The 26,095-nt window shown below is 47.6% G+C and overlaps 1 protein-coding gene across 1 annotated transcript in view; it reads left to right on the top strand.

The window, feature by feature from the left end:
• CENPA (centromere protein A) overlaps positions 1 to 26,095 on the top strand; it is a 215,198-nt gene that overhangs the window by 173,926 nt on the left and 15,177 nt on the right. Inside the window, exon 4 of the mRNA XM_069237251.1 lies at positions 14,008 to 14,085. Within this exon, the coding sequence (XP_069093352.1) occupies positions 14,008 to 14,085 (78 nt within the window). The remainder of the gene's footprint in view (positions 1 to 14,007; positions 14,086 to 26,095) is intronic.

The following is a 26,095-nucleotide window of genomic DNA, read 5'->3' as shown; positions in this document are numbered from 1 at the left end:
GAATAGGGATGTGCAGCTCCTCCCCTCAGGGAGGAGGCACAAGGAGGGTGTAGCCACCCTCAAGGACAGTAGCCATTGGCTACTGCCCTCCCAGACCTAAACACACCCCTAAATTGAGTATTTGGGGGCTCCCAGATTCAAGCAAGATAGTTTCCTGCAACCTAAGACGAAGAAGGACTGCGGACCTGAAAGCCCTGCAGAGAAGATGGAGACACCAACTGCTTTGGCCCCAGCTCTACCGGCCTGTCTCCCCACATCAAGAAAAACTGCAACAGCAACGCGTTCCACAGGGTCCAGCGACCTCTGAAGCCTCAGAGGACTACCCTGCATCTAAAAGGACCAAGAACTCCCGAGGACAGCGGCTCTGCTCCAAAGAAGAGACATCTTTGCAACAAAGAAGCAACTTTTAAAGAACACACGTTTCCCGCCGGAAGCGTGAGACTTTGCACTCTGCACCCAACGCCCTCGGCTCGACTTGTGGAGAAACAACACTACAGGGAGGACTCCCCGGCAACTGCGAGCCCGTGAGTAGCCAGAGTTGACCCCCCTGATCCCCCAGAGCGACGCCTGCAGAGGGAATCCAGAGGCTCTCCCTGACCGCGACGGCCTGCTTCAAAGAACCCGACGCCTGGTAAAGACACTGCACCTGCAGCCCCAAGGACCTGAAGGATCCGACCTCCAGTGCAGAAGCGACCCCCAGGTGGCACTCTCCCTTGCCCAGGTGGTGGCTTCCCCGAGGAGCCCCCCCCCCCCCACCCCCCCCCCCCCTTGCCTGCCTGCTTCGCTGAAGAGACCCCTGGGTCTCCCATTGAACTACATTGCAAACCCGACGCCTGTTTGCACACTGCACCCGGCCGCCCCCGTGCCGCTGAGGGTGTACTTTTTGTGCTGACTTGTGTCCCCCCCGGTGCCCTACAAACCCCCCCCCCCCCTGGTCTGCCCTCCGAAGACGCGGGTACTTACCTGCTGGCAGACTGGAACCGGGGCACCCCCTTCTCCATTGAAGCCTATGTGTTTTGGGCACCACTTTGACCTCTGCACCTGGCCGGCCCTGAGCTGCTGGTGTGGTAACTTTGGGGTTGCTCTGTACCCCCAACGGTGGGCTACCTTGGACCCAAACTTGAACCCCGTAGGTGGTTTACTTACCTGCAAAAACTAACAAATACTTACCTCCCCCAGGAACTGTTGAAAATTGCACTGTCTAGTTTTAAAATAGCTATATGTCATTTATGTGAAAACTGTATATGCTATTTTGCTAATTAAAAGTTCCTAACGTTCCTACATGAAATACCTTTCATTTGAAGTATTACTTGTAAATCTTGAACCTGTGGTTCTTGAAATAAAATAAGAAAATATATTTTTCTATACCAAAACCTATTGGCCTGGAATTGTCTCTGAGTGTGTGTTCCTCATTTATTGCCTGTGTGTGTACAATAAATGCTTAACACTACTCCTCTGATAAGCCTACTGCTCGACCACACTACCACAAAATAGAGCATTAGAATTATCTCTTTTTGCCACTATATTACCTCTAAGGGGAACCCTTGGACTCTCTGCATGCTATTTCTTACTTTGAAATAGTACATACAGAGCCAACTTCCTACATTCCCTTTTTTTTTTTTCTCATTGTAGTCAATGGCAAAAATACATTCACTTTTCTAGCTATCAGCCTCATTAGAAAAGGCCCAAAATTCAGCCAATCAGGCGAGACCAACCCTTTAGAATCCTCAGCACAGAGGCTCAGTCTCTCAGATTTCTCCGCACTAATGATTTTAAGAAAAATAAGAGGTGAGCCCCCATGGGGAGGAGGGTGGGTTGCATGTGAATCTATATACCAACATACCAATACTGGAGAACTACAGTTACAGGTAAGTAACTTATTTTCTTCTCCAGTATTGGGGTATCTTTCATAGATTCACATGCTTGAATCAGAGTAGTCAGCAGTAGAAGAGATGTTTAAGTTCTGCAAATGCCAGAAAACATGCTTGTTCGCATTTCATCCTATATGGACTTATATGGGTAGTTAAATATGTTTATCAACATTTAAAAAAATAAATACATATATATGGAAAAAAATATCAGTCTGGGAATATATTCGAGGATGGAGGGCAAAGATTATTGGCTCACCTTAGGCAAATAATTTACGTAACACTGCTTGTCCTACTGCGGCATCCATCCTGTCAGTAGCATCCAGGCACTAGTGTTGGGTAAAGGTGTGGGCACGCGTCCACGTTGCCGCTCTGCAGATCTGGTTCAGAGGAACCCCTGCGAATAGAGCTGCCGAAGTGGATACCGCTCTAGTGGAATGTGCTTTGACATTGGACGATAGCGGTTTTCCTGCTAACTGGTGGCAGAGTTGTATGGTAGAAGAGATCCAGCGTGCTATGGTTTGTTTGGAAACGGCCTTGTCGCTATTGATCTGTCCATAGCTAATAAACAGTTGTTCAGATTTCCGAAAGCTGCTAGTCCTTTGTATGTAGAATTTCAGACATTGTTTAATGTCTAGGGAATGTAATGCTCGCTCTGCCGGAGTTCGAGGATTTATAAAAAAAAATTTGCAAAACCACCGGCTCGTTTAAATGAAAGGTCGATGGAACCTTGGGGATAAATTTTGGATTAGTTTTTAGAATGACCATCTCTGATTTGAATTGCAGAAAAGGTGGTGAGACTGTGAATGCCTGGATATCGCTAACCCTCTTCGCGGAAGTGAGGTCCAGAAGGAGAGCTGTTTTCAAAGAGATATATTTCTGATGGATACAACTACCTGTGGATTCCTCACTCATTGAATTTGCGCCAGCATCCGACGGAAATTTTCTCCTAGCTTCTGCACGTCGACGAGGATGTCATAATTGCCCGGCTCCCATGCGACATACGGGCAATAAGAGGTCCTCGCCGGCGTGCTGACGTAAGTTCCCTTTTTTCCGTGCCTTCAAGCAACTGTTATTCTTCGAGGGAGCAACTGTTTCTGCTGCGTAGTTACAGTTACTATTTCTTTCAAGATGTCACAGCGAAATGTCGGGCTTTAAGCCTTGTAGAGAGTGCGGAGGCAAGATGTCGGTGACAGACCCACATGTGGATTGCTTGTGGTGTCTGAGCTCCGACCATGAAGTGGAGAAATGTGAATCCTGTCAACGCATGAATCCTAAGGCGTTGAAGGAACGGGAAGTCCAAAAAGAAAGAGAAGCGGCCCAAATCTCATCGGCGCCACCGTGACTCCCGGTGCCGTCGTGATTCTCAACACCGTTCGAGTAGAGAGCGTTCACGCTCGAGGTCGCTTTCGGTTCGGCGCCGTAAGACATGGGAGGTTAGTCCCACCATCACTCCTCAGCCGCAGTCACCTCCTGCTTCAGAGATGCCGAGGCCAGCGCTGTTATCACCTCGAGCACAGGCTCCGCAATATCCGTCATTCCCGGCGTCAGGTGCTGATAGTTCTGCATTTCTAAATGCGATGTTTGCCATTTTTCAACAGATGGCTCCAGGTGGTGGTCCGGCTGGTCCTTCGGGCCATTGGCCTTTAATATGGGTGCTCCGGCTCCTTTCATGCCCTTCCTTCCAATGGGAGGTGCTGGCTCGGCACAGGTTCCTTTGGCGTAGCGTACAAGACCTGCGACTCCGATGAGGACTGCTGTCCCGGGCCCGGAGAGTTCTCCGCCTTCTCATCCTCTGCCTCGTTCGGCATCGGATGGATCAGAGGATCGGCGTCAGGCGAGGTCATCGACTTCGGCGGACGCCTTGTCGACGCCAAGGATCGAGGCCAGGCTTCATTCTAGGAGGCTAGCTCTTCGCCTCCTTGAGGAACAAGAATATAACAAGCAGGCCTTGGAGGAGGGTGAGATTGAGGAGCCTCTTGTAGATCTTCACGGTTTGGACACTGCAAGTGGCTTGGACACTTCCCAAGAGTGGGATTTGACATCTCCTGGGGAATACACAGAGGAAGCTGCTTCTTTCCACTCCGTTTTAAGGAAAGCAGCTGACTTTTTGGACCTTCCCCTCCCAGTGGCTGAGGCAAAACCCGACATACTGATGGAAGTACTACATCCGGCTTCGGCAGTTGCAGAGCCACTTTTGCCTTTTAATGAGGCTCTCCTTGATCCAATTATGGAGATTTGGAAAAAGCCAGTTACATCTACAGCCGTTAACCGGACAGTGGCGGTCAGATATCATGTGGCTCCTGCGGATCCAAGCTTTTTGTCGAGGCACCCGACTCCAGAAAGCTTGGTTGTGCAAGCTTCATGTTCATCACGTACTGCTCCAGGCTCTTTTCCGGTTTTGCCTTCGGACAGACTCTAAAAAGATGGACCAGTCTTCAAAAAAGACATTTTCTTCTTGTAGTATGGCCCTTATGTCCACTAATGCCACATGTATCTTGGGCAGATACATCTACGCCCTTATGGAGGAGATCAACTCATCTCATTCTGAATTGCCTCAGGAGGTGTTGGGCCTTCTGTCCGATGCTCAGGCTGCGGCGACCCAAGTAATCCAGTCAGGGCTGGACACGACTGATTCTGTGGCCATGGGCACTACTGTCGCTACAAGGAGACAGGTCTGGCTTCGTTCTTCAGGGTTTTCATCAGATGTTCAATCAGCCCTGCTGGATCTACCCTTTGATGGGGATAAGCTTTTTGGGTCGAAGGCGGACTCTGCCCTTGAAAGATTTAAAGAAAGTAGAGCCACAGCAAAATCTTTAGGCTTGCAGGCCTCCTCTTCTGTTTCTTCACGATTGTACAGAAGATTTAGGGGGTTTGGTCGTGGCTCCTCCTTTCGGGGCAGGTTTCAACAGCAAGCCACACTGCCCTCCCCTATAGATCATACAGGGGCAGGGGTAGGGTTCGAATCGGAGGGGCCACCCAGCAGCACTCTGCCTCTTCCTCTTCCTCTGGAGGGGTGCAGCATGGGAAGCAGCCTCAGTCATCCACCAATTCCTTTGCATACCACTCCTGTAGGGGGGAGGTTAATGTACTTTCTCCACATGTGGGAGGCAATAACATCGGACTCCTGGGTCACCAGTATTGTGGGGAAAGGCTATGCCCTTCCCTTTTGGGAGTTTCCGCTCCCCATCCCGCCCCGTCCACCCTTCTGTTTGGAAGAACATCTCCTGTTACTAGAACAGGAGGTTCTGGTCCTCCTTTCAAAGGGTGCAGTGGAGTTTGTTCCAGAGCAGGAGAGGGGTCAGGGTTGTTATTCAAGATATTTCCTGATCCCCAAGAAGGATGGTAGGTTGAGACCAATCCTGGACCTGAGGATTTTGAATTGGTTCCTCAAACAGGAAAAGTTCAAGATGCTGACCCTAGCTCAGGTGCTTTTGGCGTTGAACGAAGGAGATTGGATGGTGTCTGTCGGCTTGCAGGATGCTTACTTTCATATCCCGATACTCAAGTTGCACAGGAAGTATCTCCGGTTTGTGGTGGGATCGCAACACTATCAGTTTGCGGTCCTTCCCTTTGGTCTTACTTCAGCACCTCGAGTCTTCACGAAGGTGATGGCGGTGGTTGGAGCGGAGCTCAGAAGGAAGGGGATAGCGGTATTTCCTTACCTGGACGATTGGTTGATCAAAGCCAAGTCTCCGGAGCTCGTGCTGCGTCACCTGCAGTCGACAACCCAGTTGTTGTCCGATCTGGGCTTTTCGGTGAACGTGCCCAAATCTCACCTGGAGCCCTCTCAGCGCCTCCTGTTCATAGGGGCAGTACTGGACACAATATTGAATTGTGCCTTTCCTCGTCCCCAGCGGATTCAGGACATTCAGGCGTTGGTTCCAATGTTTCAAAGTGGAGCGGTACTTCCAGCCCTCAAGGTCCTTCGTCTGCTCGGTCTGTTCACTTCTTGCATTCTGTTGGTCAGTCATGCACGCTGGCACATGAGGGCTCTTCAGTGGTGCCTCCGAAAGCAGTGGTCTCAGCACAAAGGGGATCTCGAGGGATCGGTAAAGATTTCCAGAGACTCTGCAGTGGATCTTCGATGGTGGGATGCGGACGGCAACCTTTTCCAAGGAAGGCCGTTCTCGCTGCCTCCTCCAGTGGCCACAGTGATAACGGATGCTTCCTCTCTAGTGTGGGGAGCTCATCTGGGGGGGGCCCTGGAGGTCAAAGGTCATTGGTCTCCAGCGGAACAGATGTTTCACATAAATCTGTTGGAATTGCGGGCGATACGTCAGGCTCTCAAGGCCTTCCTCCCTTCCCTTCGCGGTCAGTCGGTTCAGGTCCTGACAGACAACACTACCGCGATGTGGTACATCAACAAGCAGGGAGGTGTAGGGTCGTACCTTCTCTGCAGAGAGGCTCTTCGACTATGGTCCTGGGCAAAGGACCATCGGATTTGCTTGGTAGCAAATCATCTGGCCGGAGTCTTGAACGTGCGTGCGGACAGTCTCAGTCAGCACTTCTCAACAGATCACGAGTGGCGTCTTCATCCAGATCTAGTCCTGTACATCTTCCAGATGTGGGGATTCCCTCGGATATATCTTTTTGCCACTCGGGAGAACACGCACTGCCCGTTATTCTGCAGCCTCCAGTATCTGGTGTAAGGAACGTTGGGGGATGCATTTCAGATGTCCTGGTGCGACCAGTTGCTTTACGCGTTTCCCCCCCATACCCTTGATTCCTCGGGTTCTGAGGAAAATTCGCCAAGACCGGGCCCAAGTCATCTTAATAGCTCTGGATTGGCCAAGGAGGGTGTGGTATTCGGATCTTTTCCAACTCTCTCTGTGCCCTCCGCTCCGTCTCCCTCACAGGGCAGACCTCCTCTCGCAATCACAGGGGCAGGTTTTTCACCCCCACCTCTAGAGCCTACACCTTCATGCCTGGAGATTGAACAGGGCAACCTGAGTTCCTTTTCTCTCCCACCTGAGGTGGTGGATGTTATTTTATCGGCCAGGCGACATTCCACTAAATCTATCTACGCTAGCAGGTCGGCTAAATTTGTAAATTGATGTGGAGAGAAGCAAATTGATCCCTTACGTGCCCACTTATCGGATATCTTGTCTTTTGTGTTGTCCTTGGCACAGAGGGGTTGTTCAGTGGCGACAGTTAAGGGTTACTTGTCGGCTCTGTCAGCCTTTCTGTGTCTACCTGACCAACCTTCTTTATTTAAATCTCCATTAGTTTTGAGGTTCATAAAGGGCCTGACTAATAGATATCCTCCCACTCCTTTCATTATGCCTCAGTGGGATTTGAACTTAGTTTTAACGTTTCTTATGGGCTCACCATTTGAGCCGATGAATTCTTGCCCCTTAAGGCTATTGGTTCTAAAGACTGTTTTCCTTGTTGCCATTACTTCAGCTAGAAGGGTGAGTGAGCTACAGGCTCTTTCTGTAAGCCCCCGTACACATCTTTTTATGGGGATAAGGTGGTGTTGAGGACCAAGGCTGCTTTCTTGCCGAAAGTTGTTTCACCCTTCCATATGGGTCAGTCTATTACACTCTCCTCTTTTTATCCTCCACCTCATCCTTCGAAAGAGGAAGAAAGACTGCATCGTTTGGACCCGAGAAAAGCACTGAGCTTCTTCGTCGACAGAACGAAGGAGTTCAGATTGGAAGATCAACTCTTCATCGGGTACGTGGGAAAGAGGAGAGGAAAGGCAGTCCACAAGAGAACACTCTCCAGGTGGGTCATTCTTTCTATTAAGCTGTGTTACTCTCTGGCAAAGAAGGAACCCCCTGATGGAATAAGAGCTCATTCCACCAGAGCTAAGTCGGCCTCTTCAGCCTTGGCTAAAGGTGTTCCTGTGGTTGACATCTGCAAGGCCGCAACTTGGTCATCCCTTGACACTTTTGCAAAGCATTATTGCTTGGATTCGGAGGTGAGGAGGGATGGCCATTTTGCATGGTCGGTGCTGCAGGATTTCTTGGTTTGACCATTCAGGCACCCTCCACCGAGTGCAGTACTGCTTTGGGACTCTATTTAATGAGCGAGGAATCCACAGGTAGTTGTATCCATCAGAAGAACAAGTTACTTACCTTGGGTAATGCCTTTTCTGGTGGATACACTAGCTACCTGTGGATTCCTCACGGTCCCACTCGCCTCCCCGTTGCCTGTCTGGTCTTTCCAAGATTTCTTTGGGTGAGCTCCTGTAAGTTATTGATTTGTTTATACTGGTGCAGATGTTATTCATGCTTGTGTTGTTTTTATATATGTATATATCTATATAATTCTATATATGCATATATATTTTTGTTATGGTATATTTGTTTATAATTTATATGTATATATTTTTGCATATATGCATATTTATATGAATGTTTTTTCTATTTAATTTAATTAAATATTATGGCATAAGATTTTATTTGATGTGGTCGTTTCAGATATATTTTGTTGGTATTTGCTTGTTCGCCTCAAAGGCACGTAAAAAATGTTGGTACTGACATCAGCACGCCGGCGAGGACCTCTTATTGCCCGTATGATGTCAGACGGCGTCGCGTGGGAGCCGGGCAATTATGATGTCCTCGTCGACGTGCAGAAGCTAGGAGAAAATTTCCGTCGGATGCTGGCGCATGGGGGAAAATTCAATGAGTGAGGAATCCACAGGTAGCTAGTGTATCCACCAGAAAAGGCGTTACCGAAGGTAAGAAACTTGTTCTTCAGGTCTGCTTTGTGAATAGGCTCAAACGGTTGCTTCATCAATTGGGAGAGCACAATATTTAAATGCCAGGAAGGTGGAGGACGGTGAATCGGCGGAAACATCCTGAACAAGCCTTTTAGAAATTGCTTTATTATCCTGGATGACCATAAAGATGGTAAGTGTGATGTTCGTCGGAAACGGGATATAGCAGCGAGGTGGACCTTGATAGACGAGTGGGAAAGACATGACTTCGCTAAATGCAACATGTATGGAAGGAGCTGTTCTGGAGAGGACTTCAGAGGATGAACGTTAGAAGTTGAACACCATATGCAGAACCTCTTCCACTTGAGCTTATACGTCCTATTTGTAGACTGGGCTCTGGCAAAGGCAAGCACTTCCCTGCAGTCTGAAGGGATATCTAGGCCGTCAAACTCATAGAATTCAGCAGCCAGGCTGATAATCGAAGAGAAGTCTGGTTGGGATGACAGACCTGCCCCTGATTCATTGTTAGCAAGTTTGGTGCTGGTCTCAGCCGTATGTGAGGCTGTTCCGAGAGCAATAGAAGCTCCGTGAACCAAAACTGGTGCGGTCATTTGGGAGCACTCAATAGAAGGCAGCATGGTTCCCTCTTCATCTTCTGCAGAAGTCTCGGGATGAGTGGGAGCGGGGGAAAAGCGTAGGCATAAATCCCTGACCATTTGATCAAAAACGCATTCCCCTTTGATCCTCTCTACGGTCGCCAGCTTGCGAAGTGTTGGCATTTTCTGTTCTCTCTGGTCGCAAACAGATCCAGACTGGGTCTGCCCCAACGACGAAAGAGGCGGTTGAGAATTGTCTGATTGAGTTCCCATTCGTGACAGCTGGTTCGAGTCCTGCTTAAGGCATCTGCCCACGTGTTGGAAGCGCCCGGAAGATGTTCCGCTCTGATCGATATCCAATGCTGAAGCACCCAATGCCACAGTTTCTGAGCTTGTAGAGACAATGCCTGTGATCTTGTACCCCCCTGTTTGTTGAGATAATGCATGATTGTGGTGTTGTCGGTTCTTATAAACACTAAGGAACCCTTGATGTTGGTGAGGAAGGCCTTGCGTGCCAAGGAAACTGCTCTTAATTCTAAAACGTTTGTCGAGAATCGACTCCTGAGTGGACCATCTCCCTCTCACTGATAGGTCTTGTAAGTGTGCGCCCCATCCCTCTAAGGATGCACCTGTTTGTTATAATGTGCACTGGTTTGTCTTTGAGGAAGGAGAGACCTTCTGAGATAAGGGGGTATCCTTCCACCATTTGAGGGCTTGTCTCGCTGATGGAGTTATTCGAACTATATCGTCGAAAGATCCTTCTATTTGCTTCCATTGATTGTCCAATTGCTGCTGAAGTGTTCTCATATGTAGACAACTGTTTGCTATCAACGGAATGCATGAAGAAAGCATCCCCAGAAAAGACTTGTAGGTCCAAACAGAAGCGGACCTTCTTCTGCTGAGACGTGTTGCTAGATCTTGAAGTCTCTTCTGTCTGTCGTGCGAAGCAAAGGCTCTCGCTTGGACTGTGTCCAAGACGGCTCCTAAAAAGGTGATGTTCTGCGAAGGATCTAGATGAGACTTGGGGTAATTGACTGTTAAGCCTAGTGTCCTGAAGAGAGATAAACATGTTCTTGTGTCCCTGGCAGCTTTTAATGTTGTTTGTGCTTTTATTAGCCAGTCGTCTAAGTACGGGAACACCTGAATCCCTCGTTGCCTGAGGTAGGCTGCAACTGGTGCCAAGACTTTGGTGGACACTCTTAGGGCCGATCTGAGGCCAAAAGGCAATACTCTGAACTGGTAATGAGTGCCTGCAACCCTGAACCGTAAGAATTTCCGTTGACTGGGGTGAATGGGAATGTGGAAATATGCGTCCTAGAGATCTAAGGATGTCATGAAATCTCCCCGGTTGAGTAGGCGTAGGACATCTTGAAGGGAGATCATGCGAAATGATTGCTTCTTGAGGAATTTGTTGAAAGAACGAAGATCTAAAATAGGTCTCCAGTCTCCCGTCTTTTTCCATATAAGGAAGAAGCAAGAGTAGAAGCCTGTTCCCCTCTGATTTCTCGGTACAATCTCAAATGCTCCTATCTCTATCAAGATGGCAATCTGTGCTAGAAGTTCCTTGAGATGGGCAGGTGGGGGACCCCTTGGTGGTACGTGAGGGGGAGGCTGATTGAATTCTAGTGTATGTCCTCTGCTGACAATATCGAGTACCCATTTGTCTGAAGTAATCTGGGACCACTGGTGGAGGAAATGGAAATTCTGTCCCCTATTATAGTGTTGGTATAGGGGTTGGGTGCAGGCAATTGATGAAGGTCAGTGTTTTCTTGCTGTCTCTTTCGCTTTATAAGCCGACTTTCCTCTTGCAGCTTGTCGGAAGTGTGTGGATGACGGTTGTCGATAAGTATGCGGCTGTTGCTGGCCAATGGTGGAACGAAACTGTCCCCCAGTAGGATGAGTATTGGCGGTACTGGTGTGAGCTGCCTCTATAAGAATAGAGCCCTCTTCCTCTCACTCCTCGAAAGGGCTGTCTTCTGTATTGCAATGTACCCAGGGATCTGGCCGTTTCCGTGTCTGTCTTAATAGATTGCAAACCATCATCTACATGCTTACCGAACAAAAGCTCACCATCATAGGGCATGTCCAGTATCTTTAATGGCACCTCTGGTTGAAACGATGTGGCTTTCAGCCACCCCTGACGCCTGAGTACGGCTGCTCCGGCTAACTGGCGGAAACCTGTAGACGAGACATCTACGGCGCAGTCTATAATCTCAGCCGAGATCCTCTCACCATCTTGTAATATTTTGCGTGCTTCTACTCTACTATCTTCCGGCAGTAGCTCTATAAACTGCAACATATCGGACCACATCTTACGGTCGTATCTTCCCAGGATTGCCAGGGAATTCGCTGCTCTGACTGTAGTGGGCGCCATAGTTGAAATTGTTTTGCCAATGGAATCTAACCATTGTCCCTCCTTATCCGGGGGGGGCAGTCAAAGATGAAGACTGATTTCTGGACCTTCGCTGAGCTGTCTGTGATATGACAGAATCCGGCTTAGGGTGACTAACCAAACATGCTGGAGAGTTGTCTGGTGCTTTGTATTTCTTTTCGAGTCTTGGTAGTACTGCTGGTATAGAAGATGGTATCTGCATGACTTTAAGCCCCTCTTCCCAAATGAAGTCAACAATGGGTATTGCTCTTACTGACTTACAAGTGTCCTCTTTGAAGTCATATAGGAAACAGTCTGGCTGCTTTGATATTATTGGCAGTTGAAATCTTTTTGCATCTCTTTCCATCACACTGTGAAAACCACCAATGTCCTGTGGTGGAGAGTCCACCGGTGGTGGCGTAGAAGGAGATGGCGTCTGGATCTGATATTCATCCCATTCTTGAATGAGCAAGTCAGTGTCCTGAATTTCACCTTCCTCCTGCTCGTCCTCTGACGAAGGTGGATCAATATCCTGCCCAGAAGAAGGACCTGGGATAGGGTCCGTAGAATCCGATGGCCGAACAGGAGTAGATATTGGCGTATGTGGAGGTTGCACCGGAGTAGTGGAGCCAGGTGGAGGTTGTACCAGAGTAGTGGAGCTAGGTGGGGTGAATCTAGAGTAATAGTCCTGCATCATCTGCTGAAGATTGGCTATCAAAGAAACAGGCATCTGGATCGTCTGCTCCTGTTGCTCTTGAGGTTGTATGTGACTCTGCGGCTGTTGACCTAAATAGAGCTGGTCACTCTCCTCTTCATCCTCCTCCTGCCATTTAATACGTAGTTCTGAAGCGCTACGTGCCACTGGGCAAAAAACGTCATCTGAATATATGTCCTCTTCCGCCTCCTCGTCAGCAAACCGATGCTGCGGGGGTACTGGTGCGACTTTACTAGGCGATGTATGAGACGGTAACAGGTGAGTAGATTTACTCTTTATCGGCAGAATCCTTTGAGGTAAGTAAGGAGATGCTCCATATTGTTTGGATATAGATTCAGGAAACTGAGCCGTCGACGAAGTCGTCGTTGACGGTACGTTCGATGGTGTTCTCGGCGACGGTGTAGGCGTCGACGGAGCCGTCGTTAGCGGTGTCGTTATCGGCGGTGCGAGGGTCGATGGAGTTGCCGTAGACGGTGCCAGTGTTGACGGAGCTGCCGTCGACTGAGTAGTCGCCTTTAACGGCAAATTAGATTGCTGCGCTGTCGATGGTTCCGTCGGTGGGATCGTCGACGAAGAGCTCTGGAGCTTACCCGTTGATGAGTGCGTCGACAATAGAGACCTCACTTTTTCCCCCGCTGACGGTCTCTTTGTAATCTTTAAGGTGCGAGCAGGTGAGGGACCGTATTTTAAGTTCACCGACGTTATGGTTGTAGCTGACAGCGGGGATGAAGTAATAAACATTGGCGACAACGGAGCTGTAAATGTGGCCGTCGCTGTTGTCGTCGATGAAGGAAGACCTGCCGTCGATGATGCGGTCGTCGACGGCGCCGTCAACGGTGTGGAAATCTTTGATGTCGACAGTGGTAGGGAACTTGAAGATCTTTTGAGCTTTTTTGATGTGGTAGCAGGAGTAGATGGCTCAGAACGAACCTTACCACTATGTTCCCTGGATGTTGATGGGTGTTCCTCAGGTCTGTCCTTAAACACATGCAGCTTCTTAGCTGACTTACTGCTCTTGGGGGACAAGCTCTCCACAGACCTTTTCCTCTTTCTTGAGGCCACTGATGTATCGCTGTCCTCCTCCTCGGAGAAAGTTTCTCTGGACTTTCGCTTTTGAAGCCAAAGCAGGAGTCTGGCTTCTCTGTCTCTGAGAGTCTTATTAGGAAATGTCCTGCAGATCTTACAATCTTTGACCTTATGTTCAGGATGGAGACAGTATATGTAGTCCTTGTGAGGGTCTTCACAATGAAGTCTTAACTTTCCACAGGTACCACAAGGTCTAAACAAACCTTTTCTAGCTGTAGACATGATGGAAAAAGAACTACAGCGAAGCTAAGAGTGAAAGCTGAACAATATCTCCTGAAGAGAAAGTAAACTGAGCAGAGCTCAGGGAGACTCCCTCACACACGACGTGCAGTAGAAAATCTGCGAGACTGAGCCTCTGTGCTGAGGATTCTAAAGGGGTGGTCTCGCCTGATTGGCTGAATTTTGGGCCTTTTCTAATGAGGCTGATAGCTAGAAAAGTGAATGTATTTGTGCCATTGACTACAATGAAAAAAAAAAAAGGGAATTTATCTATTTATTGCTTTTTATGTACCGTGGGACTCCCACTTCGACGAGGGGGAATGATTCAAGCATGTGAATGTATGAAAAAAAAAACAATACTGGAGAACTTCCCTTGATCATTCCTACTCAACTCTGTTAAAACAATTTACTTTTGCAAGGAATGTACTTAAAGAATTACAAATTTTAACATCTGTGAAACTCATTCTTCCCCTTCCACTCTTTAGGTCCGTGAGATCACTGCAGTGTTCACAAGGGGGGTCGATTTCCGATGGCAGTCATCAGCCCTGCTTGCACTGCAGGAGGTAAGAGAAAGGTTGGCCTGGGCAGAAAAGAGTGAATGGGCAGTCATATTTATTCCTATGTATGGACTTTATCCTAAGGTTGCCTTATTTCTTTAAAACACATGTGCACAGTACCATTGGAACAACTTCTAATTTGTCAGGCACTCACCTGGAAACCACCACGGGTACGCCGCTGGACTTCGAATCCCAGCTGGGGCACCCTAGTGAAACAAACAACTGTCTGGTTTCAAAGACTACTCCCAGTGAGGAAAGGGGGATAGTATGAAACAAGAATAGATGAACTCCTGTCACTTGGGGAACTGCCTATTAGTACCGGGACTCCCTGGACCGCGTAATCCTCAATGCAATTGTGATACAATAAAAATAATAAGAGGCAATGTTACCAATAGTTTTCCAACCAGATTTTCTGGCACTCCGAAACATACACGATTCCGGTTCAAACGTGACTACAACTTCAAGCTCTAGAAGTTTCTTCCAAAATACAACTTGTCAAGCAACACAGTGACAAACTTTAAGTTTGGGTACAATAGAGCTGAGAATGCTGCATTGAAAGAGTCAAGAGCGCTGGGCCTCATGACTGGTAATACTCAAACAATGTCCAATATCCAAAAACGTGCTCAGGCCTTCCAAGGAATAAGTCTTTCGATTATTGCTAACCTATGGATTAGTGCGTACTAACCTCAGGAAAAAGTATTTAGCCATGACAGCACTTGAACTGGAATCCGAAGATGACAGGAGACTCGTTGCAAGAACCTTAAGAGGAGGCAGAATCGTAGATCATGAAGGAAACCACTGAAGGTGTTGCAGACGCCTGTATCCCAAAATCATCAGGAAGGCTTGGAAGTCTAGAGCGCTAGAAATTCTGGGTGAATCAGGTGAGTGCAGCGATAATGTTTGCACAGGGCTGGAATGAGGCCAAGTGCCGATGCAGGTTCAGAGAGGGTATTTATACTGGAAGAAAAGAATGTTCTAGAAAGGCGTGTGTCCCACATGCCAGTATGGAAACTTCCTGTGAACCTTTGGAAGATCACATGTTAGATTTAACAGATATGAGGCCTTGCAGATGTCAGGTGCAAACAGTAAATAGCAACAATTAACACGTTTAATGGAACCCAAGTGCCTACTGGTACAATTCATTGGGTCACAGTGGATTATGTGACTTGTCCTAAAAGAGACATGATAATCTGCAGGAGCAAAACAGACTAAACTTGCATAGCAACAGAACAAGAGGGTCAATGGTTCAAGCTTCCTGGGAGTGGGGGGCCATGGAGTGCCTGAGTCAGGAAGGAGCCACAAGAGAAGGATAACATGAGCCCAGCAAGTGAAACCCACATAACATAGGGCACAAGATGGAGTTGTGACATAATGTGGATTAAACGTTTTCTGTCCTCATTTAAATTAGTTTTTTTTTCTCATTTGTATTTTGGTCTGGCTTCCATGCTCTGAGAATGTGATATCCCTAGTTTTTTCTCTCTCTCTATCCTTAAAATACTCTTTTTCTTCCTTGTTTTGGACATGTGTTGTTCTTTTTACTCGTTTGATGCTCCAGGTCTGTTGTGCATTGCCACATAAATGACTTAACTCTTGTTTGATTTGCTGCCTTCTTTCTCTTGTTCTGTTCTTGTCTGATTTAATTCAGTAAGTCTTTTTCCAATATGTTATTTACCATTTTATCCTCTCTAGAACTTTAATCTGAGCAATTATAGAATCTTCAGTGATGGTCAAATAGTGATTGCTGTTTGTGAGTATGTGAGTAGAGATTCTTGAAAATTTGCTGGCTTTGAGGTGGTTGACCTCACCAGGATCAAATATGAGTTCACCATTTAATCTAAACAGGAAGAGTTCTCTTTAGCGAGAAAACACCAAGGGGGGTTGTTGCCAAAATGGGCTATAGCAGTAAATCATTAGGAAACTCACAATGCGAGATGAGGTTTACGTCCATAGCCATCTCTTCGTTGGTCAGGAAGAGAGAAGAAGCTAAGCATTGGTCAACACTTGTATTTCTCTAACTCTGCCTGTAAGAGCAGAGGACTCGATAGGATTTGAGGGTACAGCTGAGTGTAAGCCATGATTGGTAGGGCGCTTGGTAGGAGGCTGGGGGGAGACTGTACTCTTGCATTTGAATGGCTGTTTCTTCCCTTCTTTTTTTTTGTAGTAGTATATAGTAGGAAAGTTTTTTTGTAATGTAAATAACAGCTGTTGATGGTTTTGCTGGGATTGCTGACTCTTTTAAACTTGAAAACAAGCAATAAGCAACAAGCATTTGCAATGCAATAGGTCTCGCATTTGCTTACGTTAGATATTGGCGGTGTAAATGCCTAACTGGATTTTTCTTGCCACATAAATTGGTCAACCCTGTCACATAATTTGGTCCCCTCTGCCACATAATTCCAGTGGCCCTGCATATAACTAAATCACTTATATTTACCTTCTTCCCCTATCTGCAGCAACATATGAAAATATTGCCATTATTATCTTTTTTTATATTATTATTTTTGGGTCCACCAGTATCTTGACTGTAATGCTCAGAACAGCCCCTAGAGGGCACACACAATAGCATTTGTAAGAAACATGGTCATGTAACCATATAGTCAGCCCCTAGAGAGCATAACTACCCGAAAAGAGAATGGCAGAATGTAATGCAATGTAACCATATATTTAGCCCCTAGAAGGCATAGTGCATTACACAGTTTCAGGCCTATTAGCTGTGAAACTAAAGTTCAGGCCATGAGAAAGCTTGGAAAGACATTGAATGGTGGGAGAGGTTGCTATTTTCAGGTCTCCCTCAACCTAGTGTGGGGACCCACAGATGACCTAGGCAGAAAGAGTGTGTCATGCTAAATGATTTGGTGGTGGTCCCATTGTTGTAGGTCCACCGCAGGCTGAGTTATGGGCAAAAATGTTTTATAAAAGAAATGACCCGCAAAGCAATATGGGGCGAGTTTCCCAAGTGCAGTGGATATTGTAGTATTGATTCTCTCCCGCTGTGCCTGGAGAGTCGCTTTGAGGATTTGTGTGTTTGTTTTCTGTGTTAAATGCTCCAGTTTGTATATTTTTCAACTGCTAAACTTGTTAAGTCGTACTCATGTAAAGCGCCTCTCAGATCGAGGTCGCCCTTTATGAAACTATACATAGTCATGTAAAGTGCTCCTCAGATTGAGTATGCGCTAAATGAACCAATTTTTTAAAAATCATTACATAAATTAAAAAGAACCCCCTACAGCTTGCAGCCCTTGTGCGCAGACACCATGCTCAAAACTCAGAGGAGGAAGGAACATACGCCACCCAGCACAAAGTGGCAAGGCACAAGAAAAAGATTGTGCACCACACTAAGGTTTCTGATGGATACAACTACCTGTGGATTCCTCACCTAATGAATTCTCCCAATGCGCCAGCATTCAGCGGAAATTTTCTTCCCAGCTCTGCACGAGGACGTCACAATTGCCCGACTCCCACGCAACGCTGTCTGACGTCATTGAGGCAATAAGAGGTCCTCGCCGGCGTGCAGACGTCCGTTCCCTTTTTTCCGTGCCTTCGAAGTAACGTTTTTTTTTCTCCTGGCTCTTGGGGAGCTACTGTTTCTCAGAGGTGATACTTTGTAGTAAAAATGTCTCCACCTCGGAAGTCCGGCTTCAAGCCTTGTAGGGAGTGCGGCGGCTCTATGTCGGTGATGGACCCGCATAATGACTGCTTGTGGTGCTTGAGCTCCGAGCATGACGTGGAGTGTGGTTTGTGCCAACAGATGAACCCAAAGGCGCTCAAAGAACGTGAGGCCAAGCTGTTTTTGGCTAAATCAAAAAAGAAGAAAAAGCATCGACATCGGAGGTCGTCATCAAAATCTTCAAGGTCTCATAAGAGACGGCGTCGTCATGACTCTCGGCGTCAGCATGATTCCCGACGTTGTTCGGAGAAAGGCCGATCCCATTCAAGATCTCCACCTACTCGGCGTCGTACGATGTGGGAGGTCAGCCCGACAGTGACGCCTCAGCCACAAAGCCCTCGGGTTTCTCTGGCGCTGTCGGTCTTTGAAGTGGACGAGTCCTGGCTTCTCGCCCGCACTGTCAGAGGTGCCAGATCCAACGCTGATATTGCAGGAATGTACAGCGCCGACGCCACAGGGGTGTATTCTGCTTTTCCGGCTCGAGGTGCGGATCCGGCGGCATTCTTGAATGCTATGTACAGCATCTTCAGCTCCATGGCCTCTGGCGGTGCACCGGCTGGTCCCTCAGGTCCATTGGCTTTTGGTTTGGGCGTCCAGCTCCATACAAGCTGATGCCATTCATGCCCTTCTGTCCAGTAGAGTGTGCTGGTCTGGTGCTGATTCATTTGGCGTCGCCGAGAAGGCCTTCGACGCCGGTAGCTTCTGCTGATCCGGTTGCGCCGTTGACTTCGCCACAACTCCAATTGACGCCAGCGAAGAGGGCTTGCCTTTCCATGGCGCTGATGGATTCAGCGTCAGAAGAATCCGAAGATCCGCGTCAGCCGAGATCGTCAACGTCGGCCAATTCCTTATCGACGCCAAGGATAGAGACCAGGTTGCGCTCGAGAAGGAAGGCTCTGAGGCTACTGGAGGAGCAGGAGTATCGGAGGCAGCATCTGGCGGAAGGAGAGATCGTAGAGCCCCTGGGGGACTTTCAGAATTTGGACTCTGCAAGCTGTCTCGATACTTCCCCAGAATGGGACTTAGCTTCTCCAGGGGAGTTTACTGAAGAGGCTGCTTCATTCCACTCAATTGTGAGGAAGGCAGCGGACTTCGTAGATATCCCACTACCTGCAGCTGAGGTAAAAACCAACATCCTCACGGAAGTGTTACATCCAAGTTCTGCTGCTGCTGAGCCACTCCTTCCTTTTAATGAGGCTCTCACTAAACTGATTCTTGAGGTTTGGAGAAAACCAGTGTCTTCGACTGCAGTTAGCAGATCAGTGGCGAGGAGATAGAGTGGCTCCTGGGGACCCCGGTTTCCTCTCTAAGCATCCTCTCTAAGCAGAGTCTGGTGGTTCAGGCCTCCTGCTCCTCGCGCTCAGCTCCTGGGTCCTTCTCTGGGGCCCCGTCGGACAGGGAATCAAAAAGGATGGAGCAGTCGGCCAAGAAGATTTTTTTCGTCATGCAGTATGGCCCTGAAGTCTGCTAACACCACTTGTGTCTTAGGCAGGTATATCCATGCCTGGATGGATGTGGCCAAGGCTGAGCTGCCTGATTTGCCCCAGGACATGCAGGGTCTTCTTACTGATGCGCAAGCTGAGGTGACTCAGGTCATTCAGTCAGGGCTGGATACAGCGGATTCGGTGGCCAGGGCAATTGGCTCGTCCATTGCAACCAGGAAACATGCTTGGTTAAGATCGTCTGGTTTTTCATCGGATGTACAAACTACTCTTTTAGACTTGCCTTTTGATGGGGACAAGCTATTTGGTTCTAAAGCTGACTCTGCCTTGGAGCGCTTCAAGGAGAGCAGGGCTACTGCCAAGTCCCTAGGCTTGCAGGCTTCAACCACCACCCGTTCAGATTATTCAGAAGGTTCAGGGGGTTTGGACGAGGCTCTTCCTTTCGGGGGAGACTCCAGCCAGCAGGCCAACAACCTTCTATGCTTCCCTATAGGTCATTTAGAGGGAGGGGTAGACTTCGAACCAGAGGAGCCACCCAGCAGCACCCTGCCTCTTCCTCTTCCTCCGGGTGGGGGTGCAACAGGGAAAACAGCCTTAGTTCTCTGTCCATTCCATCCCATACTTCTCCTGTAGGGGGAAGGTTGTTTCATTTTCTCTGCATGTGGAAGCTGATCACATCGGATTCATGGGGTCATGTGGTTTCCCCCTTCCATCCCTCCCCGTCCCTCCTTTTGCACAGAAGACCACCTCCTGTTGTTGCAACAGGAAGTTCTAGTCCTTTTGTCGAAAGGTGCAGTGGAGTTGGTTCCAGAGCAGGAAAGGGGTCAGGGTTGTTATTCAAGATATTTCTTGATCCCCCAAGAAGGCTGGTCGGTTGAGGCCTATCATGGACCTGAGGGTTTTGAACTGTTTCCTCAAGCAGGAGAAGTTCAAAATGCTGACCCTAGTGCTTTTGGCGTTGAATGAAGAAGATTGGATGGTGTCTATCGACTTGCAGGATGCTTACTTCCATATCCCTATTCTCAAGTCGCACAGGAGGTATCTCGGGTTTGTGGTGGAGTCACAACACTCAGTTTGCGGTCCTTCCTTTTGGTCTTCCTTTCGCGCCTCGAGTCTTCACAAAGGTGATGGCGGTAGTTGCAGCACATCTCAGGAGGAAGGGAATATCTGTATTCCCTTACCTGGACGATTGATTGATCAAAGCCAAGTCTCCAGAGCTCGTGCTGCTTCACCTGTAGATGACAACCCAGTTGTTCGACCTGGGCTTTTCGGTAAACGTGCCCAAATCTCACTTGGAGCCCTGTCAACGCCTCCTGTTCATAGGGGCAGTAACGGACACAACATTGAATCTGGCCTTTCCTCCGCCTTAGCGGATTCAGGACATTCAGGCGTTGATTCCAATGTTTCAAAGTGGAGCGGTCGTTCCAATCCTCAAGGTCCTTCGTCTGCTCGGTCAGTTCATGCATTCTGTTGGTCAATCATGCACGCTGGCACATGAGGGCTCTTCAGTGGTGCCTCGGCAGGCAGTGGTTTCAACACAAAGGGGATCTCGAGGAGTCGATAACGATCTCCAGAGACACTGCAGCGGATCTACGATGGTGGGCTGTGGACGGCAATCTTTCCAAAGGAAGGCTGTTTTCACTGCCGCCTCCAGTGGCCACGGTGATAACAGATGCTTCCACTCTAGGGTGGGGAGCTCATCTGGGGGACCTGGAGATCAAAGGTCGTTGGTCTCCAGTGGAACAGATGTTTCATAACAATCTGTTGGAATTGTGGGTGATACGTTGAATTCTCAAGGCCTTCCTCCCCTCCGTTCAGGGTCAGTCGGTCCAGGTTCTGACAGACCATACTACCGCGATGTGGTATATCAACAAGTAGGGAGGAGTAGGATCATACCTTCTTTGCAGAGAGGCTCTGCGGCTCTGGTCCTGGGCACTGGACCATCAGATTTGCGTAGTAGCAAGTCATGTGGCCGGAGTTCTAAACGTACATGCGGACAGTCTCAGTCGCCACTTCTCAGCTGATCACGAGTGGCGTCTCCATCCCGACCTGATCCTTTACGTCTTCCGGATGTGGGGATTTCATCAGGTAGACCTCTTTGCCACTCGGGAGAAAGTGCACTGCCCGTCGTTCTGCAGCCTCCAGTATCTGGTCCAAGGGGCATTGTGGGATGCATTTCAGATGGCCTGGTACGGCCAGTTGCTTTACGCGTTTCCCCCCATACCCTTGATTCCTCGGGTTCTGAGGAAAATTAGTCAAGACCGGGCCCAAGTCATTTTAATAGCTCCGGATTGGCCAAGAAGGGTGTGGTACTCAGACCTTCTCCAACTCTTACTGTGCCCTCCGCTCTGTCTCCCTTACAGGGCAGACCTCCTCTCGCAGTTGCAGGGGCAGGTTCTACACCCCCACCTCCAGAGTCTGTACCTTCATGCCTGGAGACTGAACGGGGCAATCTGAGTTCCTTTTCTATCCCGCCGGAAGTGGTGGACATTATTTTATCGGCCAGACGACACTCCACCAAATCAATCTATGCTGGTAGATGGGCAAAATTTGTGGCTTGGTGTGGAGAACCAAATTGATCCCTTAAGTGCCCATTTGTTTGACATTTTATTGTTTGCGTTATCCTTGGCGCAGAGGGGTCGTGCAGTTGTGACTGTTAAGGGCTATTTGTCGGCGCTGTTGGCCTTTCTGTGCCTTCCTGATCAACCCTCTTTGTTTAAATCACCTATAGTTATAAGGTTCTTGAAAGGTCTTACTAATAAGTTCCCTCCCTCTCCTTTTACTATGCCTTAATGGGATTTGAATTTAGTACTCCCTTTCTTGATGGGTTCGCTGTTTGAACCTTTGCATTCATGTCCATTAAGGTTTTTGGTGTTAAAAACTTTTTTTTTTTATAGCCATCACTTCAGCTAGGTGAGTGAGTAAACTTCAATTGCTTAGCGTTAAGCCCCCTTTCACTTCTTTTCATGTGGACAAGGTGGTGCTGAGGACCAGGGCGGCTTTCCTACTGAAGGTTGTTACACCCTTCCATTTAGGGCAGTCTGTAACACTTTCATCCTTTTACCCTCCTCCCCATCCATCGAAAGAGGAGGAGAGACTCCATCGGCTTGACCCTAAAAGATCTTTAAGCTTTTACATTGAGAGAACAAGAGCATTCCGAGTGTAAAATCAGCTCTTCATCGGCTACGTGGGGAAGAGGAAAGACAAGGCGGTGCACAAAAGAACACTGTCCAGGTGGGTCATTCTTTGCATAAAAATGTGTTATTCCTTGGCAAAGAAGGTACGTCCTGTTGGAATTAGAGCCTATTCCACCAGGGTAAGTCGGCCTCTTTGGCTTTGGCTAGAGGTGTTCCTGTGGCTGATATTTTAAGGCCGCAAATTAGGCTTCCCTCCACACTTTTGTGAAGCATTATTGCTTGGACTCCGAGGTTAGCAGGGATGGCCATTTTGCACAGTCTGTGCTGCAGGATTTCTTGGTATGACCATTCAGGCACCTGCCACTGAGTGTGGTACTGCTTTGGGACTCTATTCATTAGGTGAGGAATCCACACCTTGAAGGCACATAAAAAATGGTGAAAACTGACGTCAGCACGCCGGCGAGGACCTCTTGTTGCCTCGATGATGTCAGACGGCGTTGCGTGGGAGTCAGGCAATTGTGACGTCCTCATGGATGTGCAGAGCTGGGAAGAAAATTTGCGTTGAATGCTGGCGCGTTGGGAGAATTCCTCAGGTGAGGAATCTACAGGCAGCTAGTGTATCCACCATAAAAGACGTTACCGAAGGTAAGTAACTTGTTCATATGGCTGATCGTGAAATAATGCATGTAACAGGGTCCGTCTCCAAGGCAGTAACAAAGCAGCCTCTAGGCGGGACAAAAGTAAAGCATTTACCTTTGAAATCAAGGGTATTTTGAAAGGCAGGCCAAGGAACGAATGAAAGTGATGGGTGTGAGAAAGGCATGTTGCAAGCCCACAGATGTAGATTACATGTTGAGAGACGGCACTTGCGCACTGCCTCGGCTCCACTGAATAAACGACACCACATAATAGGTTGGTGAGTGGTTGTTTTGATTGGTTGATAAAATAAACTTGAGATGCCCGCCAAGCTATTAGAATGTGTGCTGACGTCCAGGTGTAGCATGAGTGGAGAAGGTGAGCGGAGCTTTGGAGGATGCAAGGTAGAATTCAAATTCACAGGGAGAGCAGTAAGAGAGGGGTCTGTGTGTGTGCTGTGCAGAAAAGCTAAAAATTTGAATAACAGCTGGAGTACTAGAAGAATGATCACGACGGGCAACAGTGTGCCATGAGAAAGGCAGTGAGAAAAGTTGTGAAACGTGCCCAAGTAAGTTGAGGGGGGAGGGGTCAGAGCTATCTGAAGGAAAATGAGACAAATATAACGTAAGGGAAATGTAGAAAGAGCAGATATTATTATAGAAATATAAATAGGGAAGAATTACAATATTGATAAGGAAAGGTGAGTGGCGCTAGAAGAGAAAAAGCTGTGAAAACTAAAGCAAAAACAATCACAGCGTTAATAAGAAACTTCTTGTGCTGCAAGCAATCAAAAAAGTGACTAGGGGATTACCTGTTATAAACACGGACACTGCAGGGGTTTTCTGTTTATGTACAATTGCTGCTTGAAGTAAGTAATTAAATGGATATAGTTATACAGAGATGTCTTCTTGTCCTTGAATTGCTATATTACAATAGTCCTACATTCGGGTTTTAATGATTACAACAGTCTTGGCTAAGTGGGAGATATACTTGAGTGGAAAAAGACCATAGTGTGTAGCTGAATGTCATCAGTGTTTTGATAACTTAATTTTCCCGAGTCGTTCAGATAACTGAAAGTTTGAATGCTTTAGTTTGGGTGAGGGTCACTAGTTTCACCAATAGGTGGCAGTGTATCCACATATTCTGAACAGGAGGGCCTACCGAGTAAGTAACTTTGGGCCATATGTACGAAAGCTTTTTCCCATAGACACAGAATGGGTAAAATCCTTTCGTACATCTGGCCCCAAATCCCTCTCTATCCTAGCATCTTCAATAAATTCTTGACCTTGGGATACTGCTGTGCGCAAATCCTCAACAATTTTACAAACAACCGTATTAAAGACCCTGCCTTGAAAAGTGTTAACTTCCGTGAAGCGCTTTTTTTGGATTTTCGTGTCCTACCAGACAGAATTATGGATTAAACGATGATTAGACTGGTAATCAGTAATCTAACCGAAATGAAACGTTCACTGTGGGTGGCGTGCGAAGATGAAGGCCTCTGATGGAAAGCCTCGACTAACGGAGAAAGCTGAAATCCTTCAGAGAGTGAGGTCACTGGGGAAGCCTCTGCAAGTCAGATGACTGCCCTAAAGACTCCGTTCCCACCGCCTGCTACTTAACCTTCCATCCCCCATCCGCTTAGTATTCACGGCTATTTTATACAAAAGGACCACGCATTAAAATGAATGCCCCGTAGCCGAGAAGGTAAGACTTCATGGCCATTCTCCGTCAAAGGTACCTCCTCTATATTCGTGATTAGTTGCTTGACTTCCTCGGTGCCGGAAAAATGAATGGCATCTCTTATATGGGGCTTCGGGTGCCTTTGTGGCTGGTGTTAGTTGGTTGCCCATCCAGCACTTAATTCCGCTTTCTAGTTTTTTGCGTAAATATGCTTCTTGTTTTGAAAAAGACGAAAATCCCACCAAGCTGCCAGGAATTCTTACAGCAGGCAGTGGTCAAGTTTCACTATAAGAGCAATATATGAACCTGCAACTTACATATTTGTGGGAAGGGAACCATTATTGTGCACTCCATGTCCACCCTGAAAGGATATGCATTATCCTGACAACGTCAAATCTTGACACAGTAAGAGTAAAAACAAACAAACAAAAAAAAAAAAACCTACATTGGAGCCCCCAGGGCATGAAATACAACTCTGTGGTTATGACAGGAACACACAGGAGTCACCACGTAAATCACTGAGTATTACCTTGCAAAAGAGAGAGAGCACAGCGCTCTTGTACTCCTGTTAAGCTATCTGCAGTGATTAGCCTATCAGTAAAAATTCTGAAATTAAGAAAGAAACTGAGGAACGAGCTCAGAGTAATAAAAGATGAAACTTTCACAGAATTTTCATGTGCCCAAATAAAGGCTCTTTGAAAACAGTATAAAAATCAGGTATGGTGTGAACGCATCAAGAAGGAGGATAACTTCTGGCTTAAATTACTCCATAACTCAAGAAGGGCCAATTCTAGGGCCTTTTGGGCAACAGTCAATGGTATTGACCGGCAGTCAAGTAATAAACTGTCCATCAATTCCTGAGAATAAATGAGTGGAATACCTGGCCAACATCTTTTTCAAGCCAGTCTCATCTGAAGCAAATTTACATCGGAAGGACTTTGCATGTCCTAAAGTCTTCTGTCAGGTTGATGCTGGATTCAGTGCCAAGGCAGTCTCCCAAGTAATCAGGAGGGGCAGTAGGGACGGGGATCCTGGCCCCAATGGCCTTCTACAGGCTATCTTTAAGGCCGATCATGAGTACTGGTCAACTACACTGTCAATTCTTTACACCGAAGTTGAACCTAACACAACCATCCCGGACAGCTAGAGAGGATCTATCATCAATCCGATGTTTAAAGGGGGTGATAGAATAAATCTGGCCAATTACAGACTGATTTAATCGACAGCGAGGCCAAATATTTTGCCACCCTAATTTTGGACGACCTGCTCAACTGGTCCAATTCAAACAACCTTGTTCCCCCTGAATCAAACTGGTTTCTGGAAGGGTTACAGCACAGTGATCAATATCCTCGCGCTAAGTGACATAGCCGAAAAAGCAAAATGCCTAAAGAAAAAGTTACATTTATGCTTTGTGGACTTCAAAAGCGCCTTTGATCAGGTGCACAGGGCAGTTC

The sequence above is a fragment of the Pleurodeles waltl genome, chromosome 6 (assembly GCF_031143425.1).
Source record: "Pleurodeles waltl isolate 20211129_DDA chromosome 6, aPleWal1.hap1.20221129, whole genome shotgun sequence".
Lineage (NCBI taxonomy): Eukaryota > Metazoa > Chordata > Amphibia > Caudata > Salamandridae > Pleurodeles > Pleurodeles waltl.
The sequence above is the reverse complement of the archived record's forward strand: the minus strand, read 5'-3'. Positions and strand labels throughout refer to the sequence as shown.